The sequence below is a fragment of the Fopius arisanus genome, unplaced genomic scaffold (assembly GCF_000806365.1).
Source record: "Fopius arisanus strain USDA-PBARC FA_bdor unplaced genomic scaffold, ASM80636v1 scaffold00003, whole genome shotgun sequence".
In the NCBI taxonomy this organism is placed as follows: domain Eukaryota; kingdom Metazoa; phylum Arthropoda; class Insecta; order Hymenoptera; family Braconidae; genus Fopius; species Fopius arisanus.
Genome location: NW_011887742.1, coordinates 1,937,855 through 1,958,064, shown reverse-complemented (window position 1 = coordinate 1,958,064; position 20,210 = coordinate 1,937,855). Strand labels below are relative to the sequence as shown.

Genomic DNA, 20,210 nt, shown 5'->3' with positions numbered 1-20,210 from the left:
AATTTTAAGTAGCTTTCTATGAGTAGAAAGACAGGAATTCTACTTTATATTTTTAGCACTTCGGGTAATTGATTTTTCACTTTTATTTCAATTTTTATTGTTTCAGTGTGGGAGTATGTTGTATGCGCAATTGGAGATTTGGAAAGCTGCGGTTGAGGAGTCACCGAGGAATACGTTGGCCGCATCCTGGAGTCCACCTGGTGTTGTCCAGCCGACTAATAATGGAAATCTCAGTCCAGCTTCTTCGATGAGTGCTGGACCAGCTAGTGTCACAGCTTCATCTTGCAATTTGGATTATAGCGATGGTAATTTCCCCCTTTTAATTTCATTCAAAGAAATCAATTCAGGACTCGTTGCAAAGGACGATGACCTCCTATCACCTGACAATGCGAGAAATAATTAATATTTAATCAATGGATAATAATTTTGTGGGTGCAGATGAGGATGACGACTCGAGTCCAGTCCAAACTCCCACGAATGGTGGAAAAATGCGCAATGGAGGTTCCCATATTCATCTCTGGCAGTTCCTCAAGGAACTCTTGCAGAGCCCTGGACTCCATGGCTCGTGCATCCGCTGGCTGGACCGCACAAAGGGTGTATTCAAGATCGAGGACTCTGTCAGAGTCGCCAGACTCTGGGGCAAACGCAAAAATCGACCTGCCATGAACTACGATAAACTCAGCCGCAGCATCAGGCAGTACTACAAGAAGGGCATCATGAAGAAGACAGAACGCAGTCAGAGGTTAGTCTATCAGTTCTGTCATCCGTACAGTCTCTGAAACCATTCCGAATAAAATAAATCTCGATCTTAGTTCTCATGCAGAAATATTATGAATAAAAAATTCATAATAAACCGTAGAAAAAATCTAAAACGTAAAACCGAGTCGTTCATCATGTTTCATCATTTCGAAATTATTATCTTTTAGTCTAAAGTAATGTAATAGTAATCTCGATGGAATCAGTTAATCATTAAATATTTTTATTAATTATTGATAATGACTCGAGTAATTTTATCATTTTACTACGATTTATTTAAAATATAATTGCACACACAATGGAACTTTGATCGAGATAAGAGAAGACTCGGTGTTTCGGGTTCTTTCTGACGAAAGATCTCCGAAGTTATCGTGGGATTGTGTAAATTTTAGCGTGAATGACGAGTGAAATTCGAGACGATGAAGATTTGATTGGTTGTGATTGATGAGTGACTTGACAGAAAGAAAAAAAAAATCCACCGTGGTCATTATTGCCGACAGCTGATGTTAAGCCACGGTTGGTTAATCCGAGTACGCCTATTTTCGGCGGTTATTAAATTTAAGATTCTTTCAATAATCTTCATTACGCCTATTCTCGTTTTTATTTTTCCGAGTTGCTGCAGTGGAGGTACGTCCACTGCTGCCATTATTTTTTATTATTCATTGTCTTCTACGAATTTTCTCAATTATTCGTTAAGGAAACTATTGTTTTAGCCTCGTAGATATCTTTTCTCACGATTGCTTGCTGGCCCTCGTCGAGTTGCTCTGTCAGGTAAAAGAAAAAAAAACAATCATTTTCCATTATTTATTTTTACCCAGTCGTTGGTGCACTCTGCGCGCGTGGAACTTTTCGCTGCTGCGCGATTGCCGATGTCAGAATAATCAGAGAATCATTTGAAATATTTGAGTTTAAAAATTCATCAGATAAAATTCAATCAAAGAATTTTTCAATAATTTTCCCCTTCACTCCCACGACCCTCGACTTTCCACAATTTTTCCAATTATTATTTCCACATCTGACTATTTAAATAAATATAAATATTCAATCAACATTGATAATAATAATTCTATCGATTTTCTAAAGAATTATACGGAAATCCGATCGGCCGATAGATAATTGATAAAACCTGGTGGAATATTCTCGTTTATTAAATGAATAATTGATTCTTCTGATTAATTTTCTGGCACAACGATACAGAGCTCTTGAGCTCGACTTGGTCCGGTGATTTTGGTCCCATATATCTATGATATATTAATCTTTGTATGTTCCATGAACGATCTAGGTATTAAGAAATCCTCCAAGTTATATCTCCCCTCAACTAAAGCTACATCTAATTAATAAAATGACTCAAGTGGGTCAAAAAACAATTAGACGACTACTTCCCTCACAAATGAATTATTTATAAACAATAACATTTTGCAATGCTCGTACTTCTCGCTATATTGGGATCGTGGTTTGTTCATTAATTTAAGCTCGGAGATTTTTACATTAAAATTATTAAGATTAAATTTATTATCACTCGTAGATTGATATTTGTTTGTTAAGTTATTTATGTACTTCTGTTCTCTTGTAAGTTATGGTCTCCTTCGGAGATATTTAATGGGCGTTTTGAGTTTTATTATTATTATTCTGTATATAAAGCGGTAGATGTTGATGGAGGAGAGGTCTACACATATTTATACATGTTTTTTGATTCCAATGTTTATCAAGATTCTCGTGCATGGTGAGAAAGTAAACGTGTTATAGTTTTCAGACATATAGGTATTTTCAAGCTGAAATACGTGACTTGTTTTGTCGCTCGTGATTCACGATGCACTGAAATCGAAATGGAGAATTCAAATGGAAATGTGTAAATGTTTAATGCAGGTGATAGGTAAATCATAAATACCCCACATCAATGCATTATAAATATCCTTCTTGAAATTTTTATTAATTCAAATTATCCAATTATCAATTACACCAGCAATCGAACTGAATAATTAACAGAACCATTCTTTTTCACTGTGCACAACAATTTGAAAACAATAAATTTCATTATAATCGTAAGTAATTGGTTAAGCTCGAGTGTTCCAAAAATATTAAATTTCCCAAGTGCCTAAATAATGATTGAAAATATAAAGATGACAAAATTGTGAATATAGATAAATCCGTAGAGGTAGTCGATGTTTATTTTTTGAGAGTGCATTTGCAGTTGTTAAGTATAATTATTATTAATATTGGAGAAAGTGCAAGGGAGTGAATTGTTGAATGATGACACTATTTTAGTTTAAACCCTCGCTGGGGGTCTAGGACTCTCAGGAAAGGAGGAAGGATTCTCCAACACTCCTTAAACGTTCGTTGTCGGTACGAAAACGAGTTTACATAATGGGATCGTAAAGTGTGTGGACTGCGATACTTACTTGGTACATGGGACGGTGTAACCCATCGGTTAACCCATGTGTATCCTCTAGGGCTATGACCATGAACCGTACCAACAATGTTGATGATTCCAATACGTCAACGTCAGCAATTAAAATTTCATTTCTCTAAAAAATATGTAAAAGAAAAAAAATATACAAAACCCCTTTCATCGGTCGTTAAAGAAACTCACGCGCCTTCATTTAAAAAATTTATGTACCGTTAAAAGTGATACAATTTAAACATTGAATTCCAGGAAATTTTAGGAAATTTTAGGAAATTTCAGGAAATTTTAGGAAATTTCAGGAAATTTCAGGAAATTTTAGGAAATTTCAGGAAATTTTAGGAAATTTCAGGAAATTTCAGGAAATTTCATTCCACAAGTGTTTCTGACATTTACTCACTTAATTCAATGATTGTAATTCTTTGAGAATATTTATATCTGCAGAGCGAGTGTTAAAGGTCATTAGGAAAGTTTATTGATGACTTTTAGAAATATTTTATATTTCGCACAACAAAATTCAAGGCTATAAACCGTGGGAAATCTCGTGTACACAAGTGAAGTACCACATAAATTGATATCAACATTTCACGATTCTATTAATGCAACTCCAACCTTACGATCTTTACGACGCATAAAATTCGAACTTCTCCTTCATACAGATTTGCGTTAATGCACCCATTACCATGCCTCACTGACTTATCCAGAGGGGGAATGGTGAAACAAAGAGAATATTATGAATTTATGGAGAAAAGAGAGTAACATTACCAGAATAATGCGCACATTTCGGTGCAATATCAAGGCTACATATCATTATCACTGTTGCCCTCCATTTTATCATTAATCTTTACTTTCTACCAGTGAACAAGATGTCGAATTATATCCCAATGGAACAGAGTCATGACAAATATTGTAAATTTTATATTGAATTTAGGATGAACATCTAAAAATCAAGTGAATGCATTCGTTGTATCAATTTAATGTATAAAATTTCAGTAATATTCATTATTTATGTTATCGTACTTTGGAAAAATATTTTTTATAAATTGAAAAATATAAACAATGTATTAAACCATGTGCCTACATTTTGTGGTCCCTCTCCTGAGATTATTCATGAGTCAATCTTCATATTTTTTTTTTTTACTTTTGGAAAATTCGAATCGACAGAATCAATCAATCGATGAATTGTTAAATGAATAAAAAATTAATAATAAAAGAGTTGTTTGTGTCCGTTTAACCCCAGTGGTTGATGTCATTTTTTAAAATCAATGAATTAATATATTTATTATTTCGCTGGAGCTGATGAAAGCCCCCGAGTTGTCCAGTGCATAAGTACAATAGAAGAGTGTAATACCCGTTTTTCCTCATGAAGGCTTACGGTCTCTCAGCGGCATATAAGAGAGAACTTGGGAGAAAGATAAAGAGACTTGGACGTGCCATAAATTCAGCATAAAGCCGACACGATCGAGCACCGGGGGAAACTCACTGGGGGCCTCAGGCATTCCAATTTGAGGTGGGAACACGAGGAATACATTTTTTTATTATTCTATTTTCCCATTTTTTTTTTCTCTTCCTTCACCCTTTTTTTTACATGCAGGGATAACTGTGCGATATGAATCACGGGTGCTTGGGCCATTTTGTAAAAAGGTATACGTTGCATTATAGATATACCCTTATGGACATATCGGGATGAGTAAACCCCATTGGATCAGATGGAGACGCTGGAATATGAAAGGAGCCAACGGAGATGAGACTAAAAAAAAGGTGAAGTTGATACCAACTTTGCACTGGGGCGCGAGTTGTGGGCGTCTCCTGGATGATTTACAGGGTTTTAATCGTACAATTAATCTAACACCTTGTTGCAACAACACCTCCACCACAGGGTGAAGCCGGTGTTTTTGTGGTGGTGGATAGCTGGAGATCAGCTTGGGGCTAAAATTTTAATCAACTCGGAGAAGAACTCGTTACAGTGGAGTGGATTTTATTCCTAGAGTGGTGACATTTTTATTTTAATCATCAAATCTTTATTTTAATTATGTCTGGAATAATTCGAGGGTACACCAGGAGTCTGGATTATTAGTGGGGATTTTTAAGTTATGAGGAATTGTTTTTGATTAGTTCGTATTAAGAATTTCAATCATTAATCATTGATAGAGCTAATGGAGAGAAATCATGCGGTGGGATAAATGTTTTGATAAAATGAGGGGAATGCTGATTGTGGGGATGTGAAGAGAATAATAATAATGTGAATAACAAATTAATGGATTATCTATGAGGTTTGTGATGTCGTAAAGACCGAGATTCTGGGAGTGTTGATTTTTAATGGGTATCTCCATCGATCTCTATTCGCGTCTCCACCACGACTTTCCAATGGAGTTACCGATCAAAAAGATTATTTTATAAATAATTGCACTTGCGAATGTTTATTATATCCTAGATTTTCGGGAACGTCAAAGAAAATTGATGGAGAAATGATAAGAGGGAATTAAATCGACGAGATTGTTAAAACCTGTGGAATTTTTATTAATTGAGAAGTCAGAGTAATTTGTTGCTAAATAAAATTCAATTTAAAAGCGATAATTTCCATACGATTATATAAAATCTACTTATTAATTATTACTAGTGGTACTTGAGGGGAAAATATAAAGCGGTCATAATAATGACGATAAACAGAACGTGCTGATGATGTTGAAGGAGTTATGGTACAATATCCTGTCCAGGGGATGAGGTAGAGATAATTTTTCCACTGAAAGGATAACGAAGTGAAAATCGAAGTGAAAAGCCATGAATTAGGGAGATAAAAAAATAATAATTTCCAATCCACAGTGAAAATTATATTTCCCCATGAAAATATTTAAAATATTTTAAATAATTGACAACTGCCAAATTCAACCCTCGCAAATTCGTGATGACTAATTAATAATGAAAAATGATTATATTATTATAAAATGATAAATTTCCTGTGAACATTAATCTTCTCTCCGGTGAATTCTAACTGACTATATTTTTTTGCAATAACCAGCGGTTAACAAACCGATAAATAACGACTAAAAGTTATGATATGTCTCTAATAATAGACAAGGGTGGATTACAGTGTAGGTATTAGTCATGTATGTTATGGAATTTTCGGTTCGTTTAGTATCGCAATTCACGTGGCACGATATCGCAACGATTATTGCAGTGTTGCATGTTATGAGAAAAAACGACAGCAATGTCGAGAGGTCGAAGTCATTAATGATACGGATAAAGGGCGAGGCGATATAAAAGGCGCAAATACCGCTTATATATTTATATATAGATTTTTTTTTATTTATTTTTCGATCTACGAGAGGTACCGCGTTAAGGCGGCCCTGAAAGTCACCGATATAAATCCGAAGGTTAACGGGTTATACTGTTTCAATATAAGCGACACCACTGTTCATTTATTGTCGAGAAATCATGGTTTATGCAGTGATTTTATCAATTTGTGATTTTTCCTCAAAAGGTATGATGAGAGACTCCAGGAAAATGCTATTTGTCTCAACCATGAACGACTGACTACTTCCAATTCCAACTCCAACCGTTCGTTCGTTCGTTAATTAAAAATATATTTTATCATTAATTATATTAGTATTATCTCATCATTTTTTAATCTGACGCGTCAAGTCTGTCATTGAATGAAGAAAAAATATTATTTTCGCTCAAGAAATCCTGCGAAAATCAATTGCCGTATTTTAATCATTAGCATTTAGATTAATTAATTATTTTATATTTACGATTAAAAAATATATTAATCCTAATAATTAATCATTTTTTTAAACCGAAAGAGATTGCAGAATGAATTTATTTTCATGGAAATAAATGAGAGAATTTAATCGAATAATTAATGAGTCATTTATGTGATCTTTATGGAAATTAATTGGATAATCGGATTGGGATGGGAAAAAAATTTCGGAAAAATCGGCTAATACCATTTTTTTTAGTGAAAATTATTTTTATTGAGTCTATAATTTTTTAGCGAATGCACCCCCGCAACAAACGATCGCGCACAACCGCTGGAACCCAAGGACAACAACATTCTCCATGAAACTAATTGCCAGGTAAATGTATAGATATACTATGTACCGATATACGTAGGTGTATTTCGTCTGATCCAATATACACAACGTGTTGAATTTATCGATTTCGAATTTGTTGGAGAAACTGAACAGCCAGTGGTGACAAATAATTCCGATAAATTATTTCGATTTCAATGCATTTCAATTTGCATTATTTAACTCAACAGGTGATAACAATCTTTGGGTAATTCAATATATTGTAGGATCTAGATCGTTGAGTCTATGATGTTATAAGCTAATTGCTAACAGATTTAATTTTTCCAGACAGATAATCCTGTTCTTTCACACATTTAACGACTCCTGTAGCTTTGAGTAATGTTTTAATTATTTATAATTACATTCAGATGTTTCTTTCGAATTCTTTTGTCATCGGATCCCTAGAATTATAATTTTCCCTCTCTATTTCTCTTGGCGTCTTAAACACGAGGAAAATAATTCCTGGATCCACAAAGATGTAATAAAAATTGCCTATTTGTTAAATCAATCCTCCAATTATTTATCCGTGAATATAAAAAATGGTTTTATCACTGGGATATCTTTAATTTAGATAGATTGAAGGTAATGGCGGGTGTTATCCCATAATATGAAATTATAGTAATTTTTTATTTAGCGAATTGAATCACAGCACGCGCGATGGTGTATTAATAAAAATATAAGAGGAAACAATTCAAAAATAGCAATCTGATACAGAAAATGAGGATAACCTTGGGGCGTCGGTTTACCAGCGAATAAAAGGGTGGAGGTGTAAACTGGAGTTTTATGAAAAATTTGCACGATAGTTCGAAGACGTTTTCACCTGCGGTGCCGTTGTAAAACGACTGTAATCTAGGCTCGATCGTTCAGGTATTTTCCTCGTTCCAGGTGGTACATAAGAGGAAAAAGTAAAAATCGAGTGAATAAAATTTCATGAGAAAATGAAATAGAAATTACAGTGGTTTGGAACCATACGCCGTGGATAATGGGCAGTAATGATCCTCGGTACCATCATCCACTCATGGGGTCGATCAATTTTTCAGCAGTTCAAAAACCCCTTGAATCCCACCCCCCATTGATCCACTCGATGAAAAAAAAAATAATTGCCGAATAATCGGTATTACAAGGTATTCAATTATACATTTTTTATTCAATTTTAATTGTCATGCTTTAATATCTGAAAAAATTTTAATAATCTCGATAGTTGTACTGATGGCGTTGGACCTCCAACGGTTTATCGACACGCGAATACGAACATAAATCCAAATTAGCGCCAGCAATGCTGTCGATCGATTGGATCTTCCATTGGTTTATGGAGTCGTGGTACAAGAGATACTGCTTATTGTAGATGGAAGTCATACTGTGTCTTCTACACACCTACGACATCGATATTCTCATCGAGAGCTATTGACACCTTCCGCATTTCTGGATCTAAATTGATAGAGCAATAACGGGAATTGATTTAAATTTATTTACTGATTAATTAAATAAAGGGTCTTTAATTTCAGGAATTAATTAATTAATTGAAAAATCTTCAGGCAATCACTGGAATTTTGAGAGAAATTGCAATTAATGCAAGTACATTTTACATCAGTTTAGAATTGTCTGGAAAAAATTAATTAAATTTCTGGTAATTGTTAATAAAAAATCAATCATCAGTACAACTTTTTCTTTATTCACCTTACGTACTATTAATTCAAATATGGGCTACGTATTCGTCTGTAAAACTAAATGTACAAATATTCCTGCACGAGTTTGATTTGAAAAATTTTAAAAATAAAATTTACCTCGCGCATGCTTAGTGTCTCCTGCTTTATACAGACAGTTGATTGACATTACTCTAAATAATTATAATTACACATAATCGATTATACCACGTGGAATTCTCTCATAATTCAATGTAAGACCCCAATTGTCGAATATTCGAATTTATAAAAAATAAAATAAAATTCGGAGAATTTCTCGTACGTGTGAGATCAAGGGTCCGATTCTGTTCTAAAAATCGAGTAGAGAAATGATAGAAAAAATTTCGCTCGATAAAAATTTATTTCAGTCGAAAGATCCGAGTATTTTCTTCATCAATTTACTTCAAGAAATGAAATCGTTTGATTTCTCTTGAAGCCTAGAATATTCCTGGGATTCTATTATTATCATCGAATTTTCTGTCTGAGGAAAATCGTTCTATTAATTCTCCACTGCAATAAAAAAACAAAAAAAAAATAGAAAACCACGGGTAAGTGGGAAGACAAAAATGAACTTGAACTCAAGCCTGACAATGTCAATAATACACCCCTAAATGGCTCTTCTAAATTCATGACGAAACCTATTATGATCGATTTTGGTGGATTGCACACTAAGCTGCCCCTGCAATTCTCGTAGAAAAAAATTCAATTAAAAAAAATCATGTAATTGCATCAACGAGATGTATCATACAATAAATAACAGAATTTTTGTGCACTGCAATGTACAAAAGCGTATAATTTCTATATCTTATCACTTACAGAAAAAAATCTACTTATTTGATTCGTCATCCAATCAAACTCCTGAGAACCCGAAGCACAACGCCTCGGCCTTCCAAATTTCCATAATTAAAACACAAATCCCATTCAATCCATCACATACTCGAAGATATTGTAGCTGAATACTAACATTCTAGCGTATTTCACACAATAAAATACAACAGCGAAGTGATGTTGAACGGTGAATTTTCAGATCACGCGAATTGGTAGAAATTCTCTCCTTCGATGAAGCAACGAAACACGGAAATTAAATACAAAACATGAGAGCCTTTTCTCGCGAATGAAGAAGAATTACAAACGATTCCGATGTATCACATATTTCGACTATGGACGTTTTGACGTGACGTCACTATATCAACATTATCAATTCCCCATGACTTGTCAAATTTTAATTATGCTTAAACAAAGTTTCTCATATTCGTCATTCAATTTCCATATTTGCTTCAATTCATTCATAAAAAAAAACGTCGAAAGCACTTTGAAGAGAGAATTTCAAGAGCTGTAAAAATAATTATTGATCTGATTTCTATCTTTACAAAAAAAGATTTCCAGATTATTACACACCTCCAAATGCAGTGAATTTGAATAAATGTCAAGATATTGTTTGATTTTTTTTTTCATCCAAGACAAAATCCGTTGCCCTTCTCGATCAATTACAATACCCCCAGGTACACGTGCCACACTCTGTTCCTCCAACATTCCCTCACGTTCCCTTCTCCTTGATTTTTTTTTCCTCCACAAGCTTGACATCGGTCACATGAAGATTATGAATACTTCTAGCAGCAAACCTGATTACCCCCTGAGTGGAAACCTGAGTGGTGTGCCTGAGATCGAGTCTCTTCAATGCCTTGCACCTGGCGAGATGCTCTAAACTGGTCTCCGTGAGCATTCGACAATTGGATAAATTCAAACTGACAAGATTAGCGATTGCCAATGCAGGTGGAGTTGATATTTGTGCAACACCAGCATCAGTGACTCTTCCACACGAGCTGAGATCGAGAGTCTCGAGATGTGGAAGATGCTGAGCAATATACCTCAGGGCGACATCAGTGATGTCACATCCAGCGAGTGACAAGTTCTTGAGATGCTTTAACCTGGATGTTTTATCAATGAGTCCAGGTCTCGAGTCAGTGGGTGGACTGAGCACCTCCCTGAGACTGGAGTCATTGAGTCCAGACACATGAGAGAGATCCAGACTCACCAGAGGTGGACACGTACAGGTTCTCAGGGCACATACACCTGCCCAGGTGCATCCCTTCAATGAGAGAGATCTCAACTGAGGGAGTCTACCAAGCAGCCAAGCCAATTGTCTCTTAGCAACGTTCGACCAGTCCAAGCAGAGAGTCTCAGGCTGTCTCCTAGCAATTCCAGTCAAGTGAGAAGCTGTCAAGTGTGCATGGGACATATCCATTCGTCTCCAGAGTGTGGGATCAATGCTGTATCTGGCCCAGGTACGACAGACAACGGCACAACTGGCTAAATCTTTTGGGGATAAGTACCTGAAGACTGCCAGCACAGCAGTCTTGTCGTAGGCCAATGACTGTCCAGTTATTTGAAGTGGGGGAATTTGAACGGGTCTAACTACCACGACAGGACGTTTTAGGGATTTGTTACTTGATCCAGTCAATTGTGCTGCCAATTGGGTTCTCAGAGCTGATCTTTGGTCACCCTCAGCAGCCTCACGATCATTCCACGTCTGGAACATTAATCAATTGGTTATTCGGATGGCTGGGGTTAGATTGGCAAGAGAACTGGGAGAGGAGAATTTATGTTCTACCTCTGCTGGGTCTGGTCTTGCTCTTTTGCTGGGAGTGGTGGCACGTTCGGAGTCTGTTGTGGGAGCTGAGGATGCTGCTGAGGAGGCTGACACCTTTCGGACACGATTTTTCGGTGGACGAGGACGGTGGTCCACGTTTCGACCACTTTGACAGCACGAGGGGCACTCCCAGCTGTTTGGGATGTCCTCGTTGATTGTCAGACGCTGGGGGTCGATTCCCACGCAAGCTGGGTGAACTATGTCGAAGCAAATTGAGCATTCCATCAGGTTCGAGGGGGTTACTGGTGTTGGTTTACCTGGAATTAATTTTGTTTGATTATTTATCGAATTTTCATTGTTAGTTTGGAGCAATATGTGAATTTATTAAGAAATTCACCCATGAGTGGAGCTGGATGCTGCCCCCAACCATCCAATTGACACACTTTGCAGGCTGCAGTGACAGGTAACATCGGCCTGAGACACTGTCTCATTCCGCAAGTCTGTTTTGCTCTCCCCGTCCCTCCAAATTTCACCATGTCCTGACAATAAACACATTCCCCGCAATCTTGTCGTGTGCATGCTTCACACTTCTTGCATCGTGTTCTTCTTCTTCGTGGCACTGTAGGTTTAGTCTCTTGTTTTACTTCGGAGGAGTTCGGAGAAGGACGTTTGGTGTAAGTTTTTCTTCCAACTTTCATTCGCTCCCTCTCAACAATACTCAAAGGTGGAGGTGTGGGTAGAATTGGATTCCCCGTAACTGCAGCCTCAGGGCTATCATGTCTGTGCTGCTCCACAAGACATCTGACATCGTGAATCAGAGCAACAGGATCTCTTATTAATTCAGGCACATTCTTCTTGGTACTCGGTAACGAGTGGAGATACATGACAATGCTTTTGAGCCCATGCAGCTCAAAAGGCGTCAGGTGTTGATGCATCTGAACTGGTGGAGTGACATGCTGCCTCTGCGTCTCCGAGATGTCCAGATGACTCCTCCCCAGGAGCACATGAACGTACCTCTCGAGAACGTACCACAGCATCTCAGTGAAGAAGGGATATCTGAATTTCTGAGGCACTTTTGTCTGCTCCTCCACCTGCGCCACCTTCAGCTGCTTATCGATGCCAAAACTGTGGAGGAAATTTCCTCCGAAGACCAGAGAATCTTGAGGAGTGTACACAGCGTGAATCCAACCAGTTGGTATGAATAATGTCATTCCTGCAGTTAGACTTATCCTCCCACAACGATCCACCATATCTCCGAAGAAAACATCCGATTGTTTTCCACTTAAAACCCACTCCTGGTAGAGTGCAAGATTTTTCTCGGTTGGTGGAATCAACCAGAATATTTTTCCACCTCTCAGGATATGGTACCAGACACTCGTGCCTCCAAAGTCCACGTGGAAGTCTGTGTAACACCCTTTTACTGACATAAGACAGTACTTTTGAACCTTTGGGTACATCATATCTTCGAGGAGATTTGTTGCTTCCACCTGGGACTCCTTCAAGTGTCTTGGCCATACTGTGTCCACCCAGTCTACCTGACGAACGAGAGTGGGAGATTGAACGTAATTTTCTAATTTTGTGTGTGAGAACTCGAGAGAGATAACATTAAGGAGTCGAGCCTTGTTGGGGTCTTCATAGTATCTTTGCCATTCCTTCATCGTCATGTCTTCGTTTTTTTGCGTGGTTACGTCCATTACATCCAGAAGTCTCTTTGATCCTGGAAATTATTTTTAAAAATTCATGGAGTTTAATAACCTGAGATCTACTGAGGTTTCAATAAAAAAAATTGCTAGATTAATCACGTACCAACACACGTTCTGACATCATTAATTGAAAAATTGGAGCTTGGAACCCTGAGTCCAAGACCAGATTTATCCCTGAATAGCAAAGGAATACTGAGTCCATATCTCTGTAGAAAACTCAGATTGAGTTCAGGCCCATTCATCTCCCTGAAAAGTCCTGAGAAGTTACTGAGGTTATACCTCTCACACTCGATCTTTTCATCGAGTTGAAATGTCCTTTTGCCCTCAATCTCCTCATCCCCCAGGGTCCAGTCGTCTGTGTACAGCTTTCTCGTTCTCTCTCTCTGTATACAACACAAACAGATGGAAGCAGCATTTAAAATTATGCTTACGATAATTTTTCCAGAGCTCAATACTAAGACACTCCATTATTGGTTAATTCAGTAATTTTCAGCCATTTGTTTACCAATTGACGCCTCCTGGGCAGCGAGGTGGTGTCATCGGCCATTGCGTACACGCTGTCAGAAACGTATCACCTCAAGTTCATTTAATACTCGATAATTTGATGATTTTATTTGTCGGTTTTGTCGAGTGAGGTTGAATGTTGGAGGGAAACACTTATTAATCACATGACAAGTAACAATTACGAGGTTTTTTTGTTAAAAATCAAGAGTTGATTACACTACTGCTGGAGCACTGCGAAACGTGGTCGCCATATTGGCTTCAGGAAGGGGATCTTCAGAGGCAAAAGCTCCCTAGGTAAAAAAAATCCCCAAAGTGTAGGGATATTGGTTTTTCTCATTTCATTTAATTTGAATTAGGATAATCGAGGACTGAACGAGAATCGATTAATTAAAGTCAACAACAAATGAAAAACCCGTTGTTCTTTCAATATAAGGGAATTATTTTAAATGAAATTCATCTCTTCAATTATTTTTTTCAATGATTTTTTTTATGAGGGTTCGTGATATGGAGGAAATTCCAAGGAGTTCCCCGATGAAAGTGGGGGAGGAAGGATTTTAATGCTCGTCGTTTGATCGATAGACAGTAATCCTGGAGGGATTTCTGAGGGAATCATGGCTGCGAAGATTAATAAAGGACCCAGGAGTCTGGTACAAAGAGCAGTTATTACGAGAGATCCAGACAAAGCGATCTCTGAATATTTCCAATCGAAATTGGAAGCTCGTCAAGTTACGTGAGTTATTATTCCAGGATCTCCGTCATTGCAATAATTGTTTTTTAATTAATAAACAGATAATTTCTGGAGGATCTTTCATTTGCAATTTTTTATTGGAGAATATAATCTTGATTTTTTGGTGGGGGATTATTAAAGGAAATATCCGGAATGGGACGTAGCGAGACATGGACCAGAGGCAGAATTAATGAAAGCACGAAGAGATTTGAGTCAGGCTGAACAAGAGCTCGAGATAAAACGTGTTGAACATGAAAACAAACGTCATGATATGGATCAACAGTGGGCAGAGATGAGGAGGAAGCAAAATCTGTTTCGAGAATCGTTTGTGAAATTTGATCAGTTCGTTCAAGAGAATAAAGAGAAACGTGAGAGAGCCGAGAGGAAAATTAAGGAAGAGAAAGAGCGACAGGAAAACTGCGGAGAAGAAGTAATTATTTATTTTCCTCCCGATCAAATTTATCGAGATCATTTTGACAAGAATTTTGCGGTAGAATTTTTATAATTTCAATCATTATTATATCAAATTTTACTTTACACCTTTACAGATAAAAATTCTCAAGGATAAGATAGAGCACATGACAGCGGTTCGTGATAAAATGCAAAAATACGTAAAAGATTACAAAAATGCTCAGAGTTATTTAGAAAAAGTTATAAGTGAAACAGGCGAGTTTCAGTCCATAAGTGACATTTTTAATCGATTCGAAAGTCTTGTCGAGGCAAGAAAAACATTAACGATGAACCAAGACGAGAATCTGAATGCTTTAGGGAACACTAGCACCGAAATGGTAATGAAATCAAATTCAAACAATTCTTCTCATAGTTGTAATATGAAATTTCTTTTCCAGCAAAAATTGACTGAAGAGAAGGGACAGAAATTGATGAGCTTAAACAGTCAATTGGCGAGTCTTGAAAGTCGATATGATCGAGCTAAGGCTGCGTCGTTGAAATGGGAAGGAATTGTCGCGAAAATCAAATCCACGGCTGGGGATAAGAATCTGGAATTAACGCAGATCAGGTCCTGCTGCTGGAATATTTATCAACAGATTTGTAAGAGAAAGGGAATTTCAGTGGAAGTCGACAAAGGGGATATTGAGAATCAATTGGTCCACATAAAGAGCACAATCCTGGAACTGAAGAGAATTGTCAAAGCTGCGAAGAAAAAGGTTGCAAAAGACGCGAAAGGAAAAAAAAAATGAATAATGAAAAATAATAAAAAATTTTTGTGACTAATCTATTCGGAAATATTATATGGTATACAAAAGATAGATGAGGGGGAGCTGCTTTGAATAGATAATCTCCCTGGAGAAATTGTTCGGGAAAAACTACAACTCAATAATTAATTAGGGCAATTTGCTTGAATTACTGACATTTGGTTTACCAACAAAATTCCCTCGATTACGTTATTCCCAGGAAACGTGGGAGCGTCTGAGGAACGTTTCGCGTGAGACAACACAGGCACGTCCACTCGCTGTATATAAATGAAGATGCGTTTTAAATTCATTGTTATTCATCCACAAAATTTATTGATATCTCCTCTGAATAATTCTCCTAGCTGCTGGCAAGTGACAACCAGAGACATTGTGCAAAATATCGGTGTGATCCTCCTTGAGAACATTTTTTAGCTTCTCCCTGATTTCGTGACGAGTCACCGGCACTTCGAGACCTTCTGTGACGATTTGGAATTCTTCTTTCTCAACACATCTATTTGTATCAAGTCCCCAATAATTAACAATAATTAACAACCAAAGGATAAATATAAATAAACAGTAAAAAATGATTGAGAATGAGAATGAAATCAATGAGAAGAAAAATTCGAAGAAATGATGAATGAACTAAAAAATGAAAAATAATTCATGGAAAAGTGACAGAGGGATGAATTCAGTGGTGAATGCTGAACTGATGGATTATTAAATGTTCGTAATTGTTCACCACTGAATCAAAGGACTTACAGAGGACAGGGCTGGGTAGGAACGAGTTGACTCAACGAAGGAGCTTTAAACTTCGGTCTCTTCTCTTCATCCAATCTCAAGTCCATCTTCCCAGAATTAACGTCAGCCCAATGAACCCTGTGGAACATCTCCCCAATCCTCTTCTCAATAATCCCGAGATAAAGCATCACATTATTCATAGTGACATGAGTGTTATCCCCCAGAAGATCCAAAATAGACGAATTATCGCACTTGACGTTGTAAAAGAGAGTTTCAATTCCGTCCAGCAATTTATCGCAGGTCTCGTTGCACTGGGAACGAGTGAAGGATTAATACGAGGTAAATTCTGTTCTTGGGGAAAAAAAATTTGAATTACTTCAGTGAGATTGGCCTCAGCCTCGTCTGCCTGGGCTGTCTGCTCCTCCAGCTGTTTTGAGATTCTCTCGAGGGTCTCAGACTGTTGACATCCCCGGTGTACATTTAGGGCGTGTGCCTCGTCAATTTCATCTCTCAATTGAGTCACACGCGTTTGTAAACCCTCGAGCTCATCATTCAGTTCATTCACGTAATTAAATAGCGCAAAATTCTCTTCCTCTTGTTTCGTAAAGTGCGCTGTTAACTTGTCAATGTCATCTTCCCCTAAAATCAAATTAATATAATTTGTTTAGTGTTTGAATGGAATAAATAAGTTCTGGAGACAATTATTTTCAGTGGATTTTCGTGGAAATTCCCTGATTTCTAATCGTTTTCGATGAACGGTCTTCACCTGTGAATTCTTTAACGAGATTCAATATCTCAGTGTAAGAGGCAATTTTATTCTCCATTTCTTCTCGTTTAGCTTCACGTTCGGCATCCTTCTTCGCCTGTAAATCGGCCATTTCTCGGTGTTGCCCCTTGATGCCCAGGAATTCCTGGAGTTTCAATTCATTATCGAGAGTCCGTTGTAATTCACAGAGTTCTGAAGTATGTGCCTTCAAATCTCTCGCTCCCCTGTTCACAGCCGAAAGAATAAAATCGACAAATCAAAACACTCAATAAAAATAAAAATATAATTCACAACCACAATAAAAAATTTCAATTTCCAAAACCATTTCAATCGAATTGTTTCGCAAAAAATTATTGACTCATAAATTAATCGATGAATTAATACAATTTTTGAGATTTATTTCTGATTTTATTTGTTGGTAAGTGAAGGTTCAGGTAAAGAAGAAATGGTGAATAAATTTGTTGACTTTATGAGGATGCAAATTGCAATGAGAGCAATGTTGCTGCAAGAGTGCAAGAGCAATCCCCGAGCAAAGTGGATAATTACCTCTCCCTGAGTGCATGGATCTTGTTGAGCTCCTCGTCACGTTGATTGAAGGTAATGGTAGCTTGCTCGATGAGATCATTGATGACGGACTTTCCAGTATTGAGTTGGCCAATCATTTTAGCCCAGAGGATGTTGAACTGAGCTCGCTCCTTCAGCAAACTGTCTATCTTAGCACGCAACTGAGAATTTTCAGCCACGACAACGTTAAAACGTTTAGTTGCTACTTCCAACCTGTTCTCTAAGGTCGTAATCATGCGATTATGCTTCTCCGATATTTCTTTTGATTGAGCGTCCGATCGAATTTTCATTTTCAATTGATGAACCTCTTTCGATACCTTGATAATTTGCTCCTGAAGTTCATCAATCTGTTGTCTCTCATTCTTGATCATCTCGATGTATTTTGCTCTCTTCGCTAGAAGACACTTCAATCTCTCATCCATCTCGTTATCCTTCTTGGAGTTGGCCTCGGATTTTGCCATTTTAATCCCCAGAACTAGCTCCGCTTTTTCATACTCGAGTCTCTCAATCATATTCTGCTGATTTCTCAATTGCAATCTAGCTTTTTCGGAGTAAGTTATCCGATCATTCTCCATGATTCGGTACTGACGTTTTAATCGAGACAATTCAGCCTCCGCCATCGTCTCCATCTCCACTTCGTCCTGGACCGGTTGCTGTTTGTAAGCCATTGTTACACCTCGAATTATTGTAATTGTTGGAGTTCAATTGGTCGATGATTTTTCTTTTTAAAGGGAGTGTCGCGGGTTCCGGGAATATACGCGATAAATTGATACTTCCTCTTCAGAAAAAGGCACTATGCGCGGAAAAACCGGTGCCAGATGCCGAGATCCAGACATCTGCCACCAGGCACACGACTAAAACCACTGACAGCTGTACTTTTTGTTATAATTTCGAAATATTTCTTCCGGGTTGATTCTACTTCAGTTTTTCCACTGGAAGGAATCGAAAAAGGGATCACCGAACGGTTAAGAGTTTGCGGTTTCCATAGTTACTTGACACGCGATATTGTTAGGTAATTCGGTAGATGGCAGTTGAAATTAATGCAATCTGTAATTAGAAGGATGACAAGACTCATTAATTACAACGATTAAAATGACGCAAGAAATTTTTCAATATCTCCATATTCCGATTTATCAAATCGTCGGTATTCGAGATTTATCGCAACTGAGAAATTCACCTCACTTCAATCAATGTTACTGTATTCGTATTATATATCGATAATAAAAAAATATTCGATTCAAATCGATTCAAATCGAAATTTTATTTTTATAAAAATTACAATATATTATTTTATTTTATTTCGTTATGTATTTTCCATTCAAATTTCCATGTCATGCGCAATGAATTAAAAAAAATTGAATAAATGGGGAAAAAAATACACTGGTCTACCCCCACCGAAGGTATGTGAACCTTCAAATACAAATCCCCTCTCCTTCCAACCGGTATGCGGTAATGGTGGGGATAAATTGAAGTGGGGGAGTCCATGTAACGACAGGTAAAGTCTTCAGTGCACGAGCCCGAGCTCCGGCGTACGTACGTCGATATTTAGCACACCGAGTCCGGGGACTCAGTGAAATTCAAACAACTAAAAATCGCGATTTAACCTCGACGAAATCACCGATCCAATAACCATAACCGAAAATCAAATTTCAAAATAAAAACAAGATTGAGTTCAACTCTCGTGTCCTGACTTCAACCGATTCCAGCGACTCCATTCACCGATTCCGTAATATTTATTTTCCTGTCTCGTGACTCACCAGTGCTAAGGACGCTCACCAGATCTTTTGTCTCCTGGGACCGAGTATTCGAGGGTTCCACAGGTGAAAATGAAGATCCAAACCACTAGAGTCCCCATGACCTCCAAAACCCTGAGAACTCGAAAAAATCATCAACTCCTGTTGGAGTGACTAAAAACCAGAGATTTGTGGTTGGAAATCGCGTGAGTGTGTGAATCGTCTTCTGGGAAATCCAGAGACTATCGAAAAACGGTACCAGACCCATCCTTGAGTAAATCCTCTCCATTTTGAGAGCCCAAAAATATCAATCCCCCCGACTATCGATCGACTCTTCGTGACGTACAGCAATCGATCACGAGTTGAACTCGCGTGTTGGCATAAAAACACCGAAAAGGAAAAAAAAAAAAGAATCGTTGAATATTTTTGAGCCAACGAAGCCGAGAGTTGAACGTTACGCGTGTGATTATTGAAGCCAACTTATCTCAACTAAACCGTAAATTACACAAATGCACTATTTAGACCGTGTTTCATGGAGCAAGAACAGAACAAGAGTTAAATTAAAACTCTAGATCACCTTCTGATCCAGTTATAAGTATTTTTTTTTTTTTCATTTCAATAATATTTTTTTCTTTTACCCCAATTTTGACATTCAGAGCACGTGTCTGTGCTTGAGGAATCCCCCGGTGGTCGCAATGTCAGTGTCTCCTCGTGAAGATGACTGAAACGTCATTATGGATGCAATTAGTGTTAAACCTGTTTTCTAGATGTTAAACCCGTTTT

The 20,210-nt window shown here is 37.4% G+C and overlaps 4 protein-coding genes across 5 annotated transcripts in view; 2 read left to right on the top strand and 2 right to left on the bottom strand.

The window, feature by feature from the left end:
- Ets98B (DNA-binding protein Ets98B) overlaps window positions 1–3,298 on the top strand; it is a 34,952-nt gene extending 31,654 nt beyond the window's left edge. For both annotated transcript variants that reach the window (XM_011310552.1, XM_011310543.1), the window contains 2 exons: window positions 107–305; window positions 439–3,298. In XM_011310552.1, the coding sequence (XP_011308854.1) occupies window positions 107–305; window positions 439–779 (540 nt within the window). In that variant the 3' untranslated portion in view covers window positions 780–3,298. The remainder of the gene's footprint in view (window positions 1–106; window positions 306–438) is intronic.
- A 5,587-nt stretch (window positions 3,299–8,885) lies between these two features.
- On the bottom strand, window positions 8,886–13,952 carry Kdm2 (Lysine demethylase 2). The gene is made up of 5 exons (XM_011310529.1): window positions 13,708–13,952; window positions 13,306–13,585; window positions 11,897–13,216; window positions 11,521–11,816; window positions 8,886–11,439 (listed from the first exon to the last, which is right to left on the bottom strand). The coding sequence occupies exons 1-5, from the start codon at window positions 13,747–13,749 to the stop codon at window positions 10,447–10,449; spliced, it is 2,931 nt and encodes a 976-aa protein (XP_011308831.1). The 5' UTR covers window positions 13,750–13,952; the 3' UTR covers window positions 8,886–10,446.
- LOC105270748 (coiled-coil domain-containing protein 42 homolog) lies at window positions 13,940–15,632 on the top strand. Its single transcript, XM_011311879.1, has 5 exons — window positions 13,940–14,000; window positions 14,201–14,436; window positions 14,575–14,863; window positions 14,982–15,221; window positions 15,282–15,632. The coding sequence occupies exons 2-5, from the start codon at window positions 14,318–14,320 to the stop codon at window positions 15,630–15,632; spliced, it is 999 nt and encodes a 332-aa protein (XP_011310181.1). The 5' UTR covers window positions 13,940–14,000; window positions 14,201–14,317.
- Window positions 15,633–15,956: 324 nt separating this feature from the next.
- On the bottom strand, window positions 15,957–18,727 carry Ccdc114 (Coiled-coil domain containing protein 114). The gene is made up of 5 exons (XM_011310516.1): window positions 17,677–18,727; window positions 17,131–17,354; window positions 16,741–17,003; window positions 16,386–16,675; window positions 15,957–16,137 (listed from the first exon to the last, which is right to left on the bottom strand). The coding sequence occupies exons 1-5, from the start codon at window positions 18,360–18,362 to the stop codon at window positions 15,957–15,959; spliced, it is 1,644 nt and encodes a 547-aa protein (XP_011308818.1). The 5' UTR covers window positions 18,363–18,727.
- Window positions 18,728–20,210: the final 1,483 nt, after the last annotated feature.